The sequence below is a fragment of the Xenopus laevis genome, chromosome 1S (genome assembly GCF_017654675.1).
Source record: "Xenopus laevis strain J_2021 chromosome 1S, Xenopus_laevis_v10.1, whole genome shotgun sequence".
NCBI lineage: Eukaryota > Metazoa > Chordata > Amphibia > Anura > Pipidae > Xenopus > Xenopus laevis.
Genome location: NC_054372.1, coordinates 154,153,788 through 154,170,063, shown reverse-complemented (window position 1 = coordinate 154,170,063; position 16,276 = coordinate 154,153,788). Strand labels below are relative to the sequence as shown.

Here is a 16,276-nt window from a genome sequence, read left to right as displayed (position 1 = left end):
GTAAAGCTAATCTCTCAAAAATGAAGAAGAGGATATGCGACCCCTATAACACATGTAGCAATGAATCCTATAGCAAGCTGCTTATTTTTATACAGTAGAAGGCACAAAACAGTACACCTCAAATCCTTTGCTATTGCCACTTGAAAGCCACACTGTGAGCTGCCTAATAACACAATAAAGTCCACTTTATCCAATGCAGCAGAATAGTTTTGCACTGTGTCTTTCCTGTACTTTAAAAACCATCCAGGAAATACATCTTAATGTGTTTCAGTTATAGGGAGGTTTAGTTTCAAATATCACTTACAATGTAGCTTTGATTTCAGTGGCCTTGTGTGTATCCCTGTTCTGCCCTACGGCTAAAGCAGAAACTTAATAAGCGGCAATGTTATCGTGTCTTGTTTTTATTATGCTACAGTTGGAGGTCAAACATTCATGTGCCAACTGTGAGTAAATAAATGTCAGAGTATGTTCTTACTGCGGGATAAAGGCTGAAATTAATCCAATCTTTAATGTCAAAGAACAAGCTTGCTAGCACCCAGTAGTAAATTTACTATAATAATATAAACTTAAGGCTAATGGTTTGTGTCACCTACAAGACTCTATCTGCTTAAGGATTACTTTCTTGTTTCTTTCTCTTTCCAGCTGTAACCACCCTGACCTCTGCTATTGACTCACCTGCCTGCAGGCTTTTCACAAAGTCCTTGTGACTGTCATGGGATAATTTGGTAGCATTCCCAACTGAGAGGTCTCTTGTAGTGAGGGCGTCAAACCTGCAGAATGCATCAGAACCACACAGCTTGTCCACTGGCTCTTTCAATGGATCAGTAGGATCTTCGGTCACAAAAAAGATCGGCACAAAATCTGGATCATGTGGTTTTTCTTGATAGTTTTTGATCAAAAACGTTGAGTCATAGGTGAAGAGAGAGCTATTTTTGGTTACTGCCCCTGAGAAAAAATAACCATAAAATCAAATAGCCATAATAGTGAAGAGTAATCTTCTTCTACTTTTATCTTTGATGTTGTTAGGTGCTATTGGGATGTGCCTTGTGTTTCTGTATATTAGTGCAAACAATAACAATAACAATAACCAGCTGTAGGAGATGTTGCAAGTGTCTAATGAGTCAGATCAGTTTATAATATATAAAATCCAAAATAATTTGGATTAATATTTCCTTAATGCCATTATTCTGAATTTTTTTTTTTAGTTTACTTGTATTTGTTAACCAAAAACTCTCATTACATTTGTCATGTAAAGTGATACTAATACATTTCTACTTATACATTTAGATAATAGATAATTTCTCCGTCCTGTAGTCTGGGATTATGTCTCTGGTGCTGAACCCCAACACTCTTTTGACTTTCTTGGCTTTGCTGTGTATCCCATTGCAATGTTAGTGGCAAAAAGAAGCTCTAATTGGCTAAAGTAACATTTTGAGCCTTGTAACAGCTCCAGCCTAGAGTGCAGAAGGGGTCAGTTTCACTTCATTTTTTTAATGTCTGTTAGGATCCCTTATTATTATTATTACTATTCCTGTAACAGTAATAAGTGACTTACAGTCAGTGCCAAGCTGGAAAAGCTCCTGTGGGGTAGCACTGGGGGACAGTGCAGTACCATTCCTAAAGGTGAAATCATCTGTGGGATTGCCGTTCATGACACCCAGAAGACCTTGGGTTTGGTTCATGAACTCCTCAGGAAGGAGCACAGTGACACCGAGGAAGCTCCCCTTTCCTCTCACTTCTACTCCAGCACCAGATGGAAACATCACTGTTACGTTCTGGTTTACTCCAGAAAACATAAATACTCCTAAATATGAAATAAAGAACAAGGTGATGATGTGCCAACAGTATTGTGCCTAGTAGCATCTCAATGCCAATCACATTCATCATAGAAACAGCATTAATTGGTAGCAGCAGTGTGCATATACCTTGTGATTTACTTGAGTTATCTAGTCTATAGTTATTCTGGTACTGTATGGAATTCAGTATAGGCCTTCCTGGAATTTGCCATGCAGAAGGTGGTCTACAAGGCAGAGTACTAGCTGTAATGCCACTTCTACCATGCATTCATATAGTTTTAGAACTCACCTTTGAGATCTATCCAGCTTCGATCAAAGTGGATCACTTCACTATTTAGAAGAACCTCTAGTTTTTCTGAAGATTCTGCTAGGCGCACCTCGATCACATCGGACTCCCCCTCTCCCATGGCAATGGAGGAAAACCCTGTTACTGGCACAGAGGATCCTGCAAGAGAATAGTGTTTTCACTAATATTATTAAGTACTTTTCCAGGAATCTATAAATGCACACAGTCTCTAATTCTGTGAATGTTTCCCTATGCGATGCAGCTTGCACTGGTGAAGAACTAACGACATGAATAGATTGCAGCATTATAAAGACTGAACAGTTTTGGCAGGGAGATACAGATGCCCCAGGACTGAGAGAGAGATACGGATGCAACAAAGTGTAATTACCAATGGCTTATTGGCTCATGTACACCCACTCATAGATTCAAGGCAATCTTATGACCAACATGCTGTGTACCTGGATTTACACTGCACTGGACTTTCCAGATTGCATGTGGACTTTCCAGAGTTTATTTGCAAATACAAAGTGCTAAAATGGACACAAACTTGAGTACTTTTGCACTATACACAAATGTACCTGAATGTATGTTGTGCTCTTTAGAAATTTGTATGCGGCCACCGATTCTACTTGGATGAACTGCATGTAATTACACACATGGATACATAGGAAAACTGGAATTACTTGCAGCCTAGACATAGTGGTAATTTTAGGGTTCCCTTAGCCTTTTGTATCCATGGCCATAACTGTCCAACTGCATTGGATGCTAATGCTGTTATTGATACCACACACCAGGAGTGATGCAACTACTGTTTCTGTTAATAAGTCACATCTACTTTTATGTTTGGTTACATATTATTACTTATTTAGCAATTATTATGTGATTTTGTCTCAAGATCCCTTTTGACACCCACCTGAGATGAGGGCACTAAACCATTGCATTTAAGGATCCAGTCCCTCCCCTGAAGAGAGAGCTCAGCTGTGCTCGGATGCAAGCAGTATAGCTTTGCCTACATTGTTTCCTAAACCAGAATGGCACTTGTCACAATGCACCCATGAATAGGAAGACGGTGCTGAGAAGTAATGTGTGTTACGTACCATTTGAAAGAAGTGCAGACTGTGTTCGGCCCTGAATGTTGAGCGAGTTGTGCAGAGATGTGACCAGAATATACTCTCCTCTACCCTTGAAAGTAAAATTGGCACCATCAAAGGTTATAAAGTGAGGATCCCCAAAAGCAGAAGCTAGACCAGAGGATTAAGGTACAAAAAAAAATCTCAGTGTTATAAATAGAGACAGGCAAATATATAGATTTAAACATGTCAGAAAAGTTGACAGCTGACATTTTGGCTTTAGTTTTATTCATTATATGTATTATTATTAATTATAAGTATTCATAAAGCGCCGGAATATTTTCTGGAAGAATCTGGAATAGAAGGTATGTATACAGCATACACATTGATTATATACAAATACAGGCTGATACAGGAGATTATGAGTTGAGCCAAACAAATACTGTTGAATAGAACAATTAGAACTTTTACAAACTGATTTCGGAATGTTACAAAAAATATTTTAGCTTTTTAGAGGTTATATTATTATACAAAAGCTGTTTATTTTGACTTTATAGTAGTCATCTAGATTATAAAATAAATGAGAAACTATAATGATCAAGGCTCTTTTATTTCCTCACGTATCAGTATGTAATTTGTATGATGTAAACACCATGTACAGCCCTGTGGAATAGGTTGGGCTTTATAAATACATAACAATATATTGGATTACAAATCTATGTACATAATAGATCACAATACAGTTTGTCATATCCTCACCAGATGGCGCTATTGTACTGCAAACAGCAGGCAGTTCATGCACAGACAAATACAGCATGAGGAGAGTAAATGGGCTATAAAGCTGGTCATGGACGCAAAGATCCAATTCGTATGCTTTTTGGACCGTGTGTGGATGCCCTTATACTTAGAGAGGAAAGGCTCAGTGGCATTGTCTAGGTGAAGCACAGTTTACAGGTACATGCAAGTACAGGTATGGGATCCCTTATCCGGAAACCCATTTTCCAGAAAGCTCTGAATGACGGGAAGGCCATCTCCCACAGTTAGGGTTGCCACCTTTTCTGGAAAAAAATACCGACCTTTCTATATATTTATCTTTTTTCCCTATTAATAACATTGGGATCAACTATCATTGTTACCGGCCAGGCCGGTAAAATACTGGCCAGGCGGCAACCCTACCTACAGTGTCCATTTTAAGCCAATAGTTTGAGTTTTAAGAAACAATTTCCTTTTTTTTTCTCTGTAAAATGAAAACAGTACCTTGTCCTTGATGCTAGCTAAGATGCACGAATCCATATTGGTGGCAAAACAAATCTTATTGGGATTATTTAATCATTTTTAGCAGAATTAATGTGTGCGGATCTAAATTACAAAAGGATTCTCAAAACGCAAGGTCCCAAGCACTCTGCATAATACATTTCAGACTGGTTTTCACTCTCCATTCCTAAATATCCCAGACTAGTACAGTTTGTGCACAGTACCCTGCATAATATTTACATACCAACTTTGGGTGGCTTGTAGGTGCGGCAGTCACTGGATGGTCTGAGCTCTAGGTACTTCTGACAATTATCTGACCACAGGCAGCAGTAGTAGAAGCTTATGACATCATACAACCAATGAGAGAAGCCTGGAACTCTCGGGGGTTTTCTGTATGGGGGAGATCCCCAGTCATGGCCTCTATCAGGAGTACTGCCCCCTACAGAATCACTTGTAAGGACCTGAAAGCCCCTGGAATCATAACAGCACTGTTGCCCTGCTGCATATAGAGGACTGGGAAAAAACAGAGAAATATAGAGCTTTAACACAATGATATGTGATGTTGCAGCCTTCCTAATATTTTATTATTGTTCACAGTACCAGCATCAGTAGCCTTTATTGACATTTTATGCCCTAGACTTGTTTTCATTTTCAAAACGATGTGATATTTGTATCTAGCAGGCCAAGTGAAATAGGAGCTGGGGTGCCAAACCATAGAGCCAGCAGCCAGCATTTTCCCTCACTGTTCTTACATCTTACTAAAAGCAACAGAGCTCTTTGATCATATTAAAGAGCTATTAAACCTCCAGCAATAGTCTTGAGCTGTGGGCTACTGTCAGCACTTTACTTAGTAATCAGATGAAAACTACTTGTGGCAATCTCTGCTGCCCCCATATCACCACCAACCTTACAGGCAATAATGTACCTGTTATGACCTTAAAAAGAACAGTAATGAACATATGTAGCCTTTCACATCATCAACACAATGTTAATATTGTAACAACACAAAGCAGATAGTGTACATGGCCAAGTAATTACATGCCACTAATACATTATTATAAATAAATGCAGCTCTACAGCAAAGGCTTAGCCTTTCCCCCAGACATACAGTACACTAACATTCCCGCCTACACAAGGAGCACAGGCTGTTGTTACAGAATACTTACCTTGTTAAATGTCTCTTTCATGAATCACTCACTTCTGTGACATTTAAGTAAATTTTAATTAAAACTTTCATTCATGCAACCAACTACAAGGAGGGCTGGGCTCAGTTCCAGAATATCAGATCTATAAATGAATGGCCCTGAATTTATTTATATAGGTCCATTGTTGGATATAAAAAGACTTTGTGGTAACCCAGAGAACAAATGTTGTATTTTAGATACAATGAATGAATAATGAGTTCAAAGATTTAACAAACAGGTGGATAAAATAACCTTTGCCTAAAGTCTACAGTTAAAACAGTGTTACCTGCCATAGATCCCTCTTACGCAGTGAACAGCTCCAGGATGGTATGTGCACACGCTACCCGAAGCAATATCACATCCGTAGTCTGGCTGCAAATCAAAACACACAGGATCATGTATTAATAATCACAAACTTTGCAGCAGTAACAAATAGCAACAAATCAGCAGGCAGCAGCCATAAGTTACTAGACCTAAAACTTATACTATATTTCCTCATTGGTATACTTCCATCTTAAAGGAGAACTAAAGCCTAACTAAAGAAGTAGGTAGAAATGTTGTACATTATGTTTTGGGCTTCTGTACAAGCCCAAGGCAACCACAGCCCTTTAGCAGTGAAGATCTGTGTCTCCAAAGATGCCCCAGTAGCTCCCCATCTTCTTTTCTGCTGATTCGATGAACATGCTCTGTGCTGCTGTCCCTTACTGGGCTTAGGGACCAACTCACAATATATTGTACAGGGTATATATAGTGAATAAAGTACCCCCTCTTGTAAATTATAAGGATATTATAAGTTACCGAGGCGTTTCATGACCATATAAAAACACGAGGCCGAAGGTAACTTCTAATATCCTCATATTTCGCAACTGGGGGTACTTGATTTATTATAATACACAAGTTTCAGTGAGTCATGTGACAGAAATGACATCAGAACTCACCGTTTGTAAATGATGACATCAGAACTCACCGTTTATTAGGATATAATTTACAAGATATTCATGGCTTTCAGGGGTGTAACTACCGAGGGAGCAGGGGGTGCAGATTACGCGCGCTGCAGCCGGCTGGATACAGCTGCAGCCGCAGAGAAAAATCACACGGAGGAGGGTGGGGGCAGGCCCGGCTGCATGGCCCGCAACAGGGCCCGCCCCCACCTAGTTCCGTTACTGATGGCTTTTGTGTATTATATAGAATATAAATGTCACAGTATCCGACTGATTAGTAATTAATACATTTAATTACTACATGGCAGCACAGAAATCAGTGCAATTTCAGAATTTAATAATCAGCCCTGTGGCATCAGCTTATATAACAGACAAACATAATTTTCTGCTTGATAATTTGTGACGACCCCTAAGCTTAGCTTCTCAACAGCTGCTCAGAGCCCACTGAGCATGTGAGTGTCACAGACACTTTCCAAGATGGTGACCCCCTGTGACAAGTTTGAAGTCCTGGATCATTGCTGCTATTGACAAGCTGAAACTTTACGCTGGGGCAATAAGTTCAGTATATACTGTAAAATATGGCATTTTTAACCATATTCATTTTTAGAGTTCTCCTTTAATTGGTAATAGGAAATGCTGAATATTAAGCATTCCTGCCAAAACTGACAAAACTTTTATTGATATTAGCCTTTGTAAAATGGTAACAGCATAGTATTTGAGTTACATGCCTACATGAACTTTATAGGCAAATGGATATGTATCTCTGCTGTCTACTTTGCAGTTGTACGGCTTGCTAATAAATCGAATGACTAAAGGTGGCAATGCCATGGCTGACCCAGTGTACTTGACAGAATATAATAAAGGCTAAGAAGATACTGTACAACTATCCATACACAGCGATGGCCGAATGCTCTTCACATTCTTGGATGGACAAATCATGGTCTGGCATAAGGGTTATCGCACATGTGAGGAGAATGAAGGAGAACATGTTCAAGTTGGCAGTTGCTTTCCTCAAATGGCTGCTTTATGGCAAGCACAGTTTCAATTGGTTGAGTACTGTTCTATAACCTCTACTCCATTGCAGTTAGCCTTTAAAATAAATCAGTTCCATTTCAAAAAGTAATCACTAGCATGCTACCTCCAAGAGCGGTTTATCAGCTTGTGTACATGATTTAGAGAAGTGCAAGGAAAACCCATTTTCTCTGCTGAAGAATGGCAAGGTTGTATCATTTATATCTCTGTGTAATTGTATGTACTGTACAGGTCCTTCTAACAGTGCTAGGAGCTGTTGTACTCTATAAAAATAAACAACAGTTTATAGTTGTATTTATAAGAAATATTTTCCTCAGCTTCCCTCAAATTCTTTCTATTCTTGATATTTTTTTATTTTGGAACATTCTGACTTGGCTGATATCATTTATTACAATGAATACTCATTGTTATGTTAATATAGGCATTTTCATGCAAGTACTACTTAAAGAAGGAATATACCCCAAATTTGCCAGGAGCTCAGTTAGTTGGGCTTATGTAGAAAATGTACATAAAAACTACTAGAATATCAGAGATACCCAATTTCATAGACTGAAAGTAAACCAGAATGGTCTGTTTGTACTGCAGGCATCAGTTCCCACCCACACTCACATGCAGAGTGGTCTATGCCCTCCCTTTCCTTGTTCTGTTGTGAAGTGACAGGTTCTAAGACCTGAGAGACCTGCAAGAGCACACCCATTACTAGCACTTGTGCCCCCCAAGTTGTCGGATCAAATATCTGGTGCTCCATGAAGAGAGCAGCCTCAGGAGACAAAGCTCATATAAAAGGTCATATAAAAGTTCAGAGAGTGTTTATACACCTTTTCTACATAAGTCCAGCTGAGTGAATTCATGTTAAAAAGTGGGGTGTATTTAAAGGCATTTATGAAGGAGCACTCATGACAATATCAAGCACCTGGACTGGATATTGATGTTGCCACACTTTGATTTCAATGCTGGGTCTGAATGTATCAAATCATCTACTCAACGTACATGGAATCTGCCGGTGTCTGCTCTGGATTGTGCCAATGTGCAGGGGCAATCGATAATCTCAGAGAGAAAATCAGGAAGATTCTTCTCACTTTGGTGCCAATTAAAACATTTGTCTTGTGCCCATGCGTTGGAGTCCCTGCGGAAGTCTTCATCAAGATGCCAGGCCATGGCATGGTCCACACTCCACAGTGAATGGACATTCCTAGTCAGAAGGAAGCATTGAGCAGCATAAATTGGCAAGCAGTACACACAAACACATACACTATATAACCAGAACTTAAAGGAACAGTAACAGTGTATCAAACTAATTAAAATATAATGTACTGTTGATCTGTCTGCACTGGTAAAAGGTATGTGTTTGCTTTAGAAATATAAAAGCAAGCTGCTGTGTAGCCATGGGGGCAGCCATTCAAGCTGAAAAAATGGAGAAAAGGCACAGGATACACAGCCGATAAAACACCATTGTATTTGACAGAGCTTAACTGTTATCTGCTGTGTATTCTGTGCCCTTTCTCCTTCTTTTCAGATTGAATAGCTGCCCCCATAGCTACACAGCAACTTATTTATATAAAACTATAGTCGTGTTTCTGAAGCAAACACACAGCTTTTACCAGTGCAGGGCAACACTATTATATTTGTATTACTTCATTGCTACATTTTTTGGTGTTACTGTTCCTTTAATGAGGCCATTATTATTAACTGAGTGGGACCAAATAATTTAGCAGGTTAGAAAAATAATAAAACTTGCTTGTACAGCCAACCTGTCCATCACCCACAGTCATCGTAACCTTATTTTAATGAGAAGGTAAGTAGGGATTCTACGGTGGCAGTGGATGTGATTTACTTAGACTTTGCTAAAGCATTTGATACAGTGCCACACAGAAGGTTACTGGTTAAATTAAGGAATGTTGGCCTGGAACATAGTATTTGTACCTGGATAGAGAACTGGCTAAAAGATAGACTACAAAGAGTGGTGGTAAATGGAACATTTTCTAATTGGACCAGTGTTGTCAGTGGAGTACCGCAGGGCTCTGTACTGGGTCCCTTGCTTTTCAACTTGTTTATTAATGACCTGGAGGTGGGCATTGAAAGTACTGTTTCTATTTTTGCAGATGATACTAAATTGTGCAGAACTATAGGTTCCATGCAGGATGCTGCCACTTTGCACAGTGATTTGTCTAAGTTGGGAAACTGGGCAGCAAACTGGAAAATGAGGTTGCAAGTTATACACTAAATGGCAGTGTGTTGGGAGTTTCCTTAAATGAGAAGGATCTAGGGGTCTTTGTAGATAACAAGTTGTCTAATTCTGGGCAGTGTCATTCTGTGGCTACTAAAGAAAATAAATTTCTCTCATGCATAAAAAGGCCATTAACTCAAGGGATTAAAACATAATTATGCCTCTTTATAGGTCCCTGGTAAGGCCTCATCTGGAGTATGCAGTGCAGTTTTGGACTCCAGTCCTTAAGAGGGATATAAATGAGCTGGAGAGAGTGCAGAGACTAAGTGCAACTAAACTGGTTAGAGGGATGGAAGAGTTAAATTATGAGGGTAGACTGTCAAGGTTGGGGTTGTTTTCTCTGGAAAAAAGGCGCTTGCGAGGGGACATGATTACACTTTACAAGTACATTAGAGGACATTATAGACAAATAGCAGGGGACCTTTTTACCCATAAAGTGGATCACCGTACCAGAGGCCACCCCTTTAGACTAGAAGAAAAGAACTTTCATTTGAAGCAACGTAGGTGGTTCTTCACAGTCAGTTGTGATGGCTGATTCAGTTGTGATGCCTTTAAGAATGGCTTGGATGATTTTTTGGACAGACATAATATCAAAGGCTATTGTGATACTAAACTCTATAGTTAGTATAGGTATGGGTATATAGAATTCATGTGAAAGTATGGAGGGGTGTGTGTATGGATGCTGGGTTTTCATTTGGAGGGGTTGAACTTGATGGACTTTGTCTTTTTTCAACCCGATTTAACTATGTAACTATGTAACTATGTAAGATTGTTCAGTGGGCACAGTGGTTTTAAAGGGACAGTATACACTGTTGTGCAACATACGGTCAATGAATAGGACTTCACAAAAAAACATTTTCATCATTCCTTCAGCTAAATAGGCCTTTTAATATTTAAATTAAAAATAAAGTTCAGTGAGTGATTGAAACACAAAGTGTATCTATTTATCTCATATTAAATGGTCTGACAGAAGGAGCAAGTGCGTACTGCCCTCTCTAATATCTCTATAACCCTGTTTCTTTCACTTTCCCGCCCCAGTAATTTATACAGTATGGTCAGGGAGAAAGCAAAACTTACCACTGTCCTTCTTCATACTGACTTGGTGTAAGTCTTAGGCTTCCAAACTCAAACACACTATGTTCTGGTTTGGACGGCTGAGGGTAGAAGGTGAACGACCCATTATTGGGGTACTCCCGAATTAGTGAGTATAGATATTTCCAAGAGCCAATCCAGGAGTTAGAATAAGGGTTTCCTGGTACAGTGAATAGATTTGAAAGCATCATTAGCTCTTATAATTTATGCCATAATCATTTAGTAATGTGTAATTATAAACATACAAGAAAAAATTATATATTTGTATTAAAATTGGATTATATGGAGCTGCAGGTCCATGTCCCATTGTTGTAAAAGGTCCATGCATCTTTATTGGGAAAACCTCCATTTAATGCTGGGTGTCACAGTTTTAACCTTAAGGGTCACTGTTCTATTTAATGTCAGTTGGTGGTCACTACCATGTTAAACTTAGGCTCACAGTCCACTAAAAATAGAGAAACCTGTGCCATTTTATTGTTGGAGTCACTATGAAGCTTAAAGGCCGGGTATAGTCTTCAAAAGTGTATACAAAATTCTTATAGTGCTCTACTATATTTTGTCTGAGAATAGGTCTATTAATATGTTGCTTGAGTTTCCCCCTGTACAGTAGACAATGCATTGCATATAATCAAATTGTCTACAAAAAGATGACCAAAAGCCCAAATTGCAGACACTTTAACTTTTGAATTAAAACGTTTCATTGCTAGTGTGGTAAATGTTGGGTAGGGTCTTGCAAGATTAACAGGAGAAATTCTAAAGCAGGTAAAATGTCTGTAGAGGGGTAGAAATAAAGAGTTCATTTTTATAATGTAAATAGTTAAGCTATGCTGTAGTCAGCAGATGGAGCCAAGTCCAGCAGTGAGCCTATATAAGACAGTGCTTTGCTGGGGCACTGCAAAAAGTGCCTTTATTCAGAAACACTGAAGTGTCAAGTGTTTCTGAATAAAGGCACTTTTTGCAGCAGTAATTCTGCGCTTCATTGTATCTACACCCACACATTGGATTTATGGATTGATTGCTTTGGATGGAAGCAAGGTGTTGGGATACTAGAATTTGAGCTTCAAGGGTAAATATACCATTGTATATTGACTGCTTCTGTAAATGGTTTTGGAATTATAGCCATACAATAAATTTGTACAGATTTAGATAATATTAGCTCATGAGATGGAGAAACAGTTCTGTAGCAATTTTGAGGTAGGTATTTTGCCTTCCTCAACTGACAACTGTCAGCCTCCACTGGCAACCGCTGTCCATCTTTGTGATGTGTACAATTAACATAAATGACTGACATGCCGGCCAATGATATAAAACTTATGGACAACAGAACCCCCCCCCCAGTCCACTGGCCAAATCATGATGAAGAACTTGATAACTGGAGACTCCATGTCTTGTTGTGGAGGGATGGGATGGAGCCTGCTGATCTATATGCTTGTTGGGGTTGCAAAAAATCATGGCAAAAGAAGTTTGCATTATGCATCTCTGTATACCTGGTGCACTTTGCACACTGCTATGCATGTAGTATATATCTCTTGTGGTTTCAAATTTTATTTAATGACTTTCACACATCTTATACAAAAGAAACATATTGAACATGTATATTCTGAGTAGCATTACCTGTTTCTTCATATCCCCAGATTTCAATGTTGAGAGCATCATTTTCAAAAGTGTCTGGATCCCATTGTACAGTCAATGTTCCGTCAGTATTTGGGGTGCCATAATATTGCCATTTTGTTTCATTCACCAAGGTACATTTTTCAGATTCCATAACCTTTCCAGGGTGCACTATGTTAAAAATTAAGACAAAACATTGTGCAGGATTTCATTAGTTAATGAAATATATTAAATTAGCAATTTAATGAAAACATTTAAAATGAACACAACAGATTGAATCAGCTTTCCTGAAATCATGGCAGTACTCATGTGTAATGCTAAAGAAACAGTATTTGATTTGGGTACCGGGGGCCCACTAGAGAACCCAACTTCCAGATCCCACCCCTCCAGCCACCACTAGTGATGAGCGAATCTGTCAGCCCAAAAAATTCACTAAACTGCGCAAATATCTGTGAAACTGTGAAATTTCGAGTGCAACAATTTTTCTAGCTCCAAATGGATTATTAATGGCCGTTTTTTCTTTTTGCAACTTTTTTTGTCCTAATTTATTAGTCAATGAATGTGAATCTAAAGCGGGGAGATTAGTCGCACAAAGAAGAGGAGATTTGTTGCTGGACGACTAATATCCCAAGAATCACCACTTGTGCCGCCACCCTTAAAGTCAATGGTTGTTTTTTCTTATGGTGACTTTTCTGCCCTAATGCATTAAAGTCAATGGGCTTTTTTTCTTATGGTGACTTTTTTGTCCAAATGCATTAAAGTTAATGGGTGTTTTTTCTTATGGTGACTTTTCTGCCCTAATGCATTAAAGTCAATGGGGGTTTTTTTCTTATGGTGACTTTTTTGCCCTAATGCATTAAAGTCAATGGCCTTTTTTTCTTATGGTGACTTTTTTGCCCTAATGCATTAAAGTCAATGGCCTTTCTTTCTTATGGTGACTTTTTTGCCCTAATGCATTAAAGTCAATGGCCTTTCTTTCTTATGGTGACTTTTTTGCCCTAATGCATTAAAGTCAATGGGCATTTTTTTCTTACGACGACTTTTTTGTCTTAATGCAGTAAGGCCAATGTACGTTTTTTCTTATAGCGACTTTTTTCTCCAAATGCATTAATGTCAATAGGCGTTTTTCTTCTTGGCCTTTTTTTGCGTCAAATTTTCCTGCAGTTTAGTGAAAAAAATTGCTCAAGGCTAAATTCGGAATTTCTGCACAATTCTATGGCTGTTAAATAAATTTGCTCATCACTAGCCGCCGCCTACCCTCCCACTGTCACCAATGTAGCTGCCACCTCCTCCTCCAAACATTATGGCTGCTGTATACATTTATCCCTGCTACACACCTACAACCACCTCCCTGCCAATGGCTCCAGGCCCATCATCATGGTATCCTGGTGGGCCCTGTGCATATAAATAAATATATACTTTCTCAGATATACTGAAGAACAGTCGATTGATGCAGAATGTAGATCACTTTCAACTGATAATCATAGGAATCACCAACAGTAGCCTGGGATGCTCTTCTTTATATATCTACAATCTGCAGACATAAGGGCAATATCACATTGGGGTTTTGCCCTCCGCTACCATTCAACAGAAAACAACAGGACGGGAATAACAGTCCTGTCCATCTGTCAGTGTTTGCAAAAAGCCAAGAGCAGATATCAACCTGTCATTCAGGACTGTCACTTCTAGATTTTGCTGGAGGCAAATTTCTATGTAGAAATAAAATATTGTTATATTAGATTAATTATACCACACAATTAAATGAGTCATCTATTACTACACACAACTCATTATTTACATTACACTAAAATGAAACAAATGATAACAGCTTGTGCATGCAGAACATTTCATTATTAAAATTACCTGAAAGCCATGTGCCAGAAAATGGATAGCTGTGGCCTCCATCTGCAGACATCTCAAAGGTAATACGGCCAGTCTCTAAAAGGAGCGGTGAGATACAGTGGGCAAGCCCAGCTTCATCCACATACCCATCTGTGACTATTTCACTTCTGAACCTGTGACAGCAGAGTCAAGTTTGTAGTATTAAGATAGATAGAATAGAAATCATGAATTTTTTGTGAACTTCTGTGGCAGTACTCAGCCATGGGCAGACCGATCCCCTGAGGTAAATATTGAAAGCAGCAGATGCATAGTGTAAGCCACTGACTGGGAAAGTGAATGGGGTATACATTGCTCAGAGATTTCTCACTTATAATGGTAAAGGGGTTCCAGGCTAGGTACAATTAGTCTCAGCTGGCTCATTCTCGGGGAAGTCTGGTTTCTCAGTCTGTGTGTCTCTCTGAAAAGCTGCTGCAGAGCAAACTACTGTAGCTAAGGCACTAATGTACTGTGAATTACTTTGGTTGGGGTGGAGAAAGCCTTATTAAGATACACAGGAGTGAGGGTCCTTTTTATGTCAAATTGATGAGTCTGCTTAATTAACTTTTGTTTATTACTCTGTGTTGTTTGAAACCTGCTTTGTGGATAATAAAGAGCAGAGAAAATCTTGTTTACACAGAAAATTGGCATCCCTGTCCTGACTCTTGCCTGCTTTAAGCAAAGCCCCACAATAGAAAATGCTTTATGAAAATAGAGATTTGCTTCCTTTAGAATATATAGCACTTGCCTTCAGAGAAGGAAAGTCTATTTGCACTTGGGGGTGCCAAATGTTAGGCACCCCCAAGTGATTTTATTGACTTACCTGAAACCCCAGTGCCGGTGCTCCTATCAGCAGAAAACTGCACCAGCCCGGGGTTATTCCAGCGAGCACCACAGAGCGATCCTCTCCCGGATTCTTCTTTCTTTCAATTTCCCGAGGGCAGACGCATGCGCAGTAGAACGAAATAGCCAACTTTTTAGTTAAAGTTCAGCTTTTCACTCTACTGCGCATGTACAGCCGTGCAAAGAAAGGGGAAGATGGAAGAGGATCGCTCCGTGGTGCTCACTGGTATAACCCCTGGCCGGTGCAGTTTTCTGCTGGCCTGGGGTTTCAGGTAAGTCAATAGAATCACTTGGGGTGCCTAACATTTGGCACCCCAAGTGCAAGAACACTTTCATTCTCTTTTAAGGCTGAAGACACAAGTGGCGACAGATTAATAGACAAGACACTGCAATGAATGGTGTGAAGTTTGTGGTATGGCAATCAGTCAACATAATTTGTTTTAAAAATCGCCACACTTGTCTATGCCTTAAAGCTGGCCATAGACGCACAGATCCTGTCGTACGAATCGAGGATTCGTACGATTTTCGGATCATGTTTGGAGAGTGCTGACATCTTGCGTCCGGTGGAGGTCGGTCGTTTGGTCGATCGGACAGGTTTGATTTTGACCAGACCGATCCCGCCGGAGCCCATTGCACATCGTAATCGGATCGTTCGGCCATATGGCCGAACGTTCAGATTACCTCCGATATAGCCATGCTCATTAATGGCATATCGGGGAAAGATCCGCTCGTTTGGCATCACCTTTAGGCAAGTGTCACATGTAATACTCAGCATTCAGGCTCCTGTGTGTGCACTCACTAGCACTGCATTGGCCTGGTATAAGACCTAGTGAGTGGATGTTTAATACGTAGCATATACCTATGCATTTTACACTGAAATCTGCTGCTGTTCTGGGAAGACACAGGAGCAGGCAGAGAGACGAGCGGATCAGCTGATAATCAGCCCCGTCTGGCACTAGCCTTATAGCTTTTGTTAGAAAACTGGAAATTTAAAGGCAAACCTCTATCATCGTGGAGGAAAATTTGAATTTTGCTTGATGCAATGAACATAACTGATTTGCT

General features: G+C 39.5%; 1 protein-coding gene and 1 long non-coding RNA gene across 2 annotated transcripts in view; one reads left to right on the top strand and one right to left on the bottom strand.

Moving 5' to 3' along the window:
• The window catches only part of susd2.S (sushi domain containing 2 S homeolog), a 76,166-nt gene that overhangs the window by 21,130 nt on the left and 38,760 nt on the right, over nt 1-16,276 (bottom strand). The window contains exons 15-24 of the mRNA XM_041580402.1: nt 14,357-14,508; nt 12,497-12,664; nt 10,868-11,042; nt 8,554-8,755; nt 5,877-5,962; nt 4,651-4,919; nt 3,180-3,323; nt 2,086-2,241; nt 1,556-1,804; nt 676-945 (exon numbers count right to left, since the gene is read on the bottom strand). Coding sequence (XP_041436336.1) covers nt 676-945; nt 1,556-1,804; nt 2,086-2,241; nt 3,180-3,323; nt 4,651-4,919; nt 5,877-5,962; nt 8,554-8,755; nt 10,868-11,042; nt 12,497-12,664; nt 14,357-14,508 — 1,871 coding nt within the window. The remainder of the gene's footprint in view (nt 1-675; nt 946-1,555; nt 1,805-2,085; nt 2,242-3,179; nt 3,324-4,650; nt 4,920-5,876; nt 5,963-8,553; nt 8,756-10,867; nt 11,043-12,496; nt 12,665-14,356; nt 14,509-16,276) is intronic.
• LOC121399500 overlaps nt 1-16,276 on the top strand; it is a 75,330-nt gene that overhangs the window by 49,285 nt on the left and 9,769 nt on the right. The window lies entirely within an intron of this gene.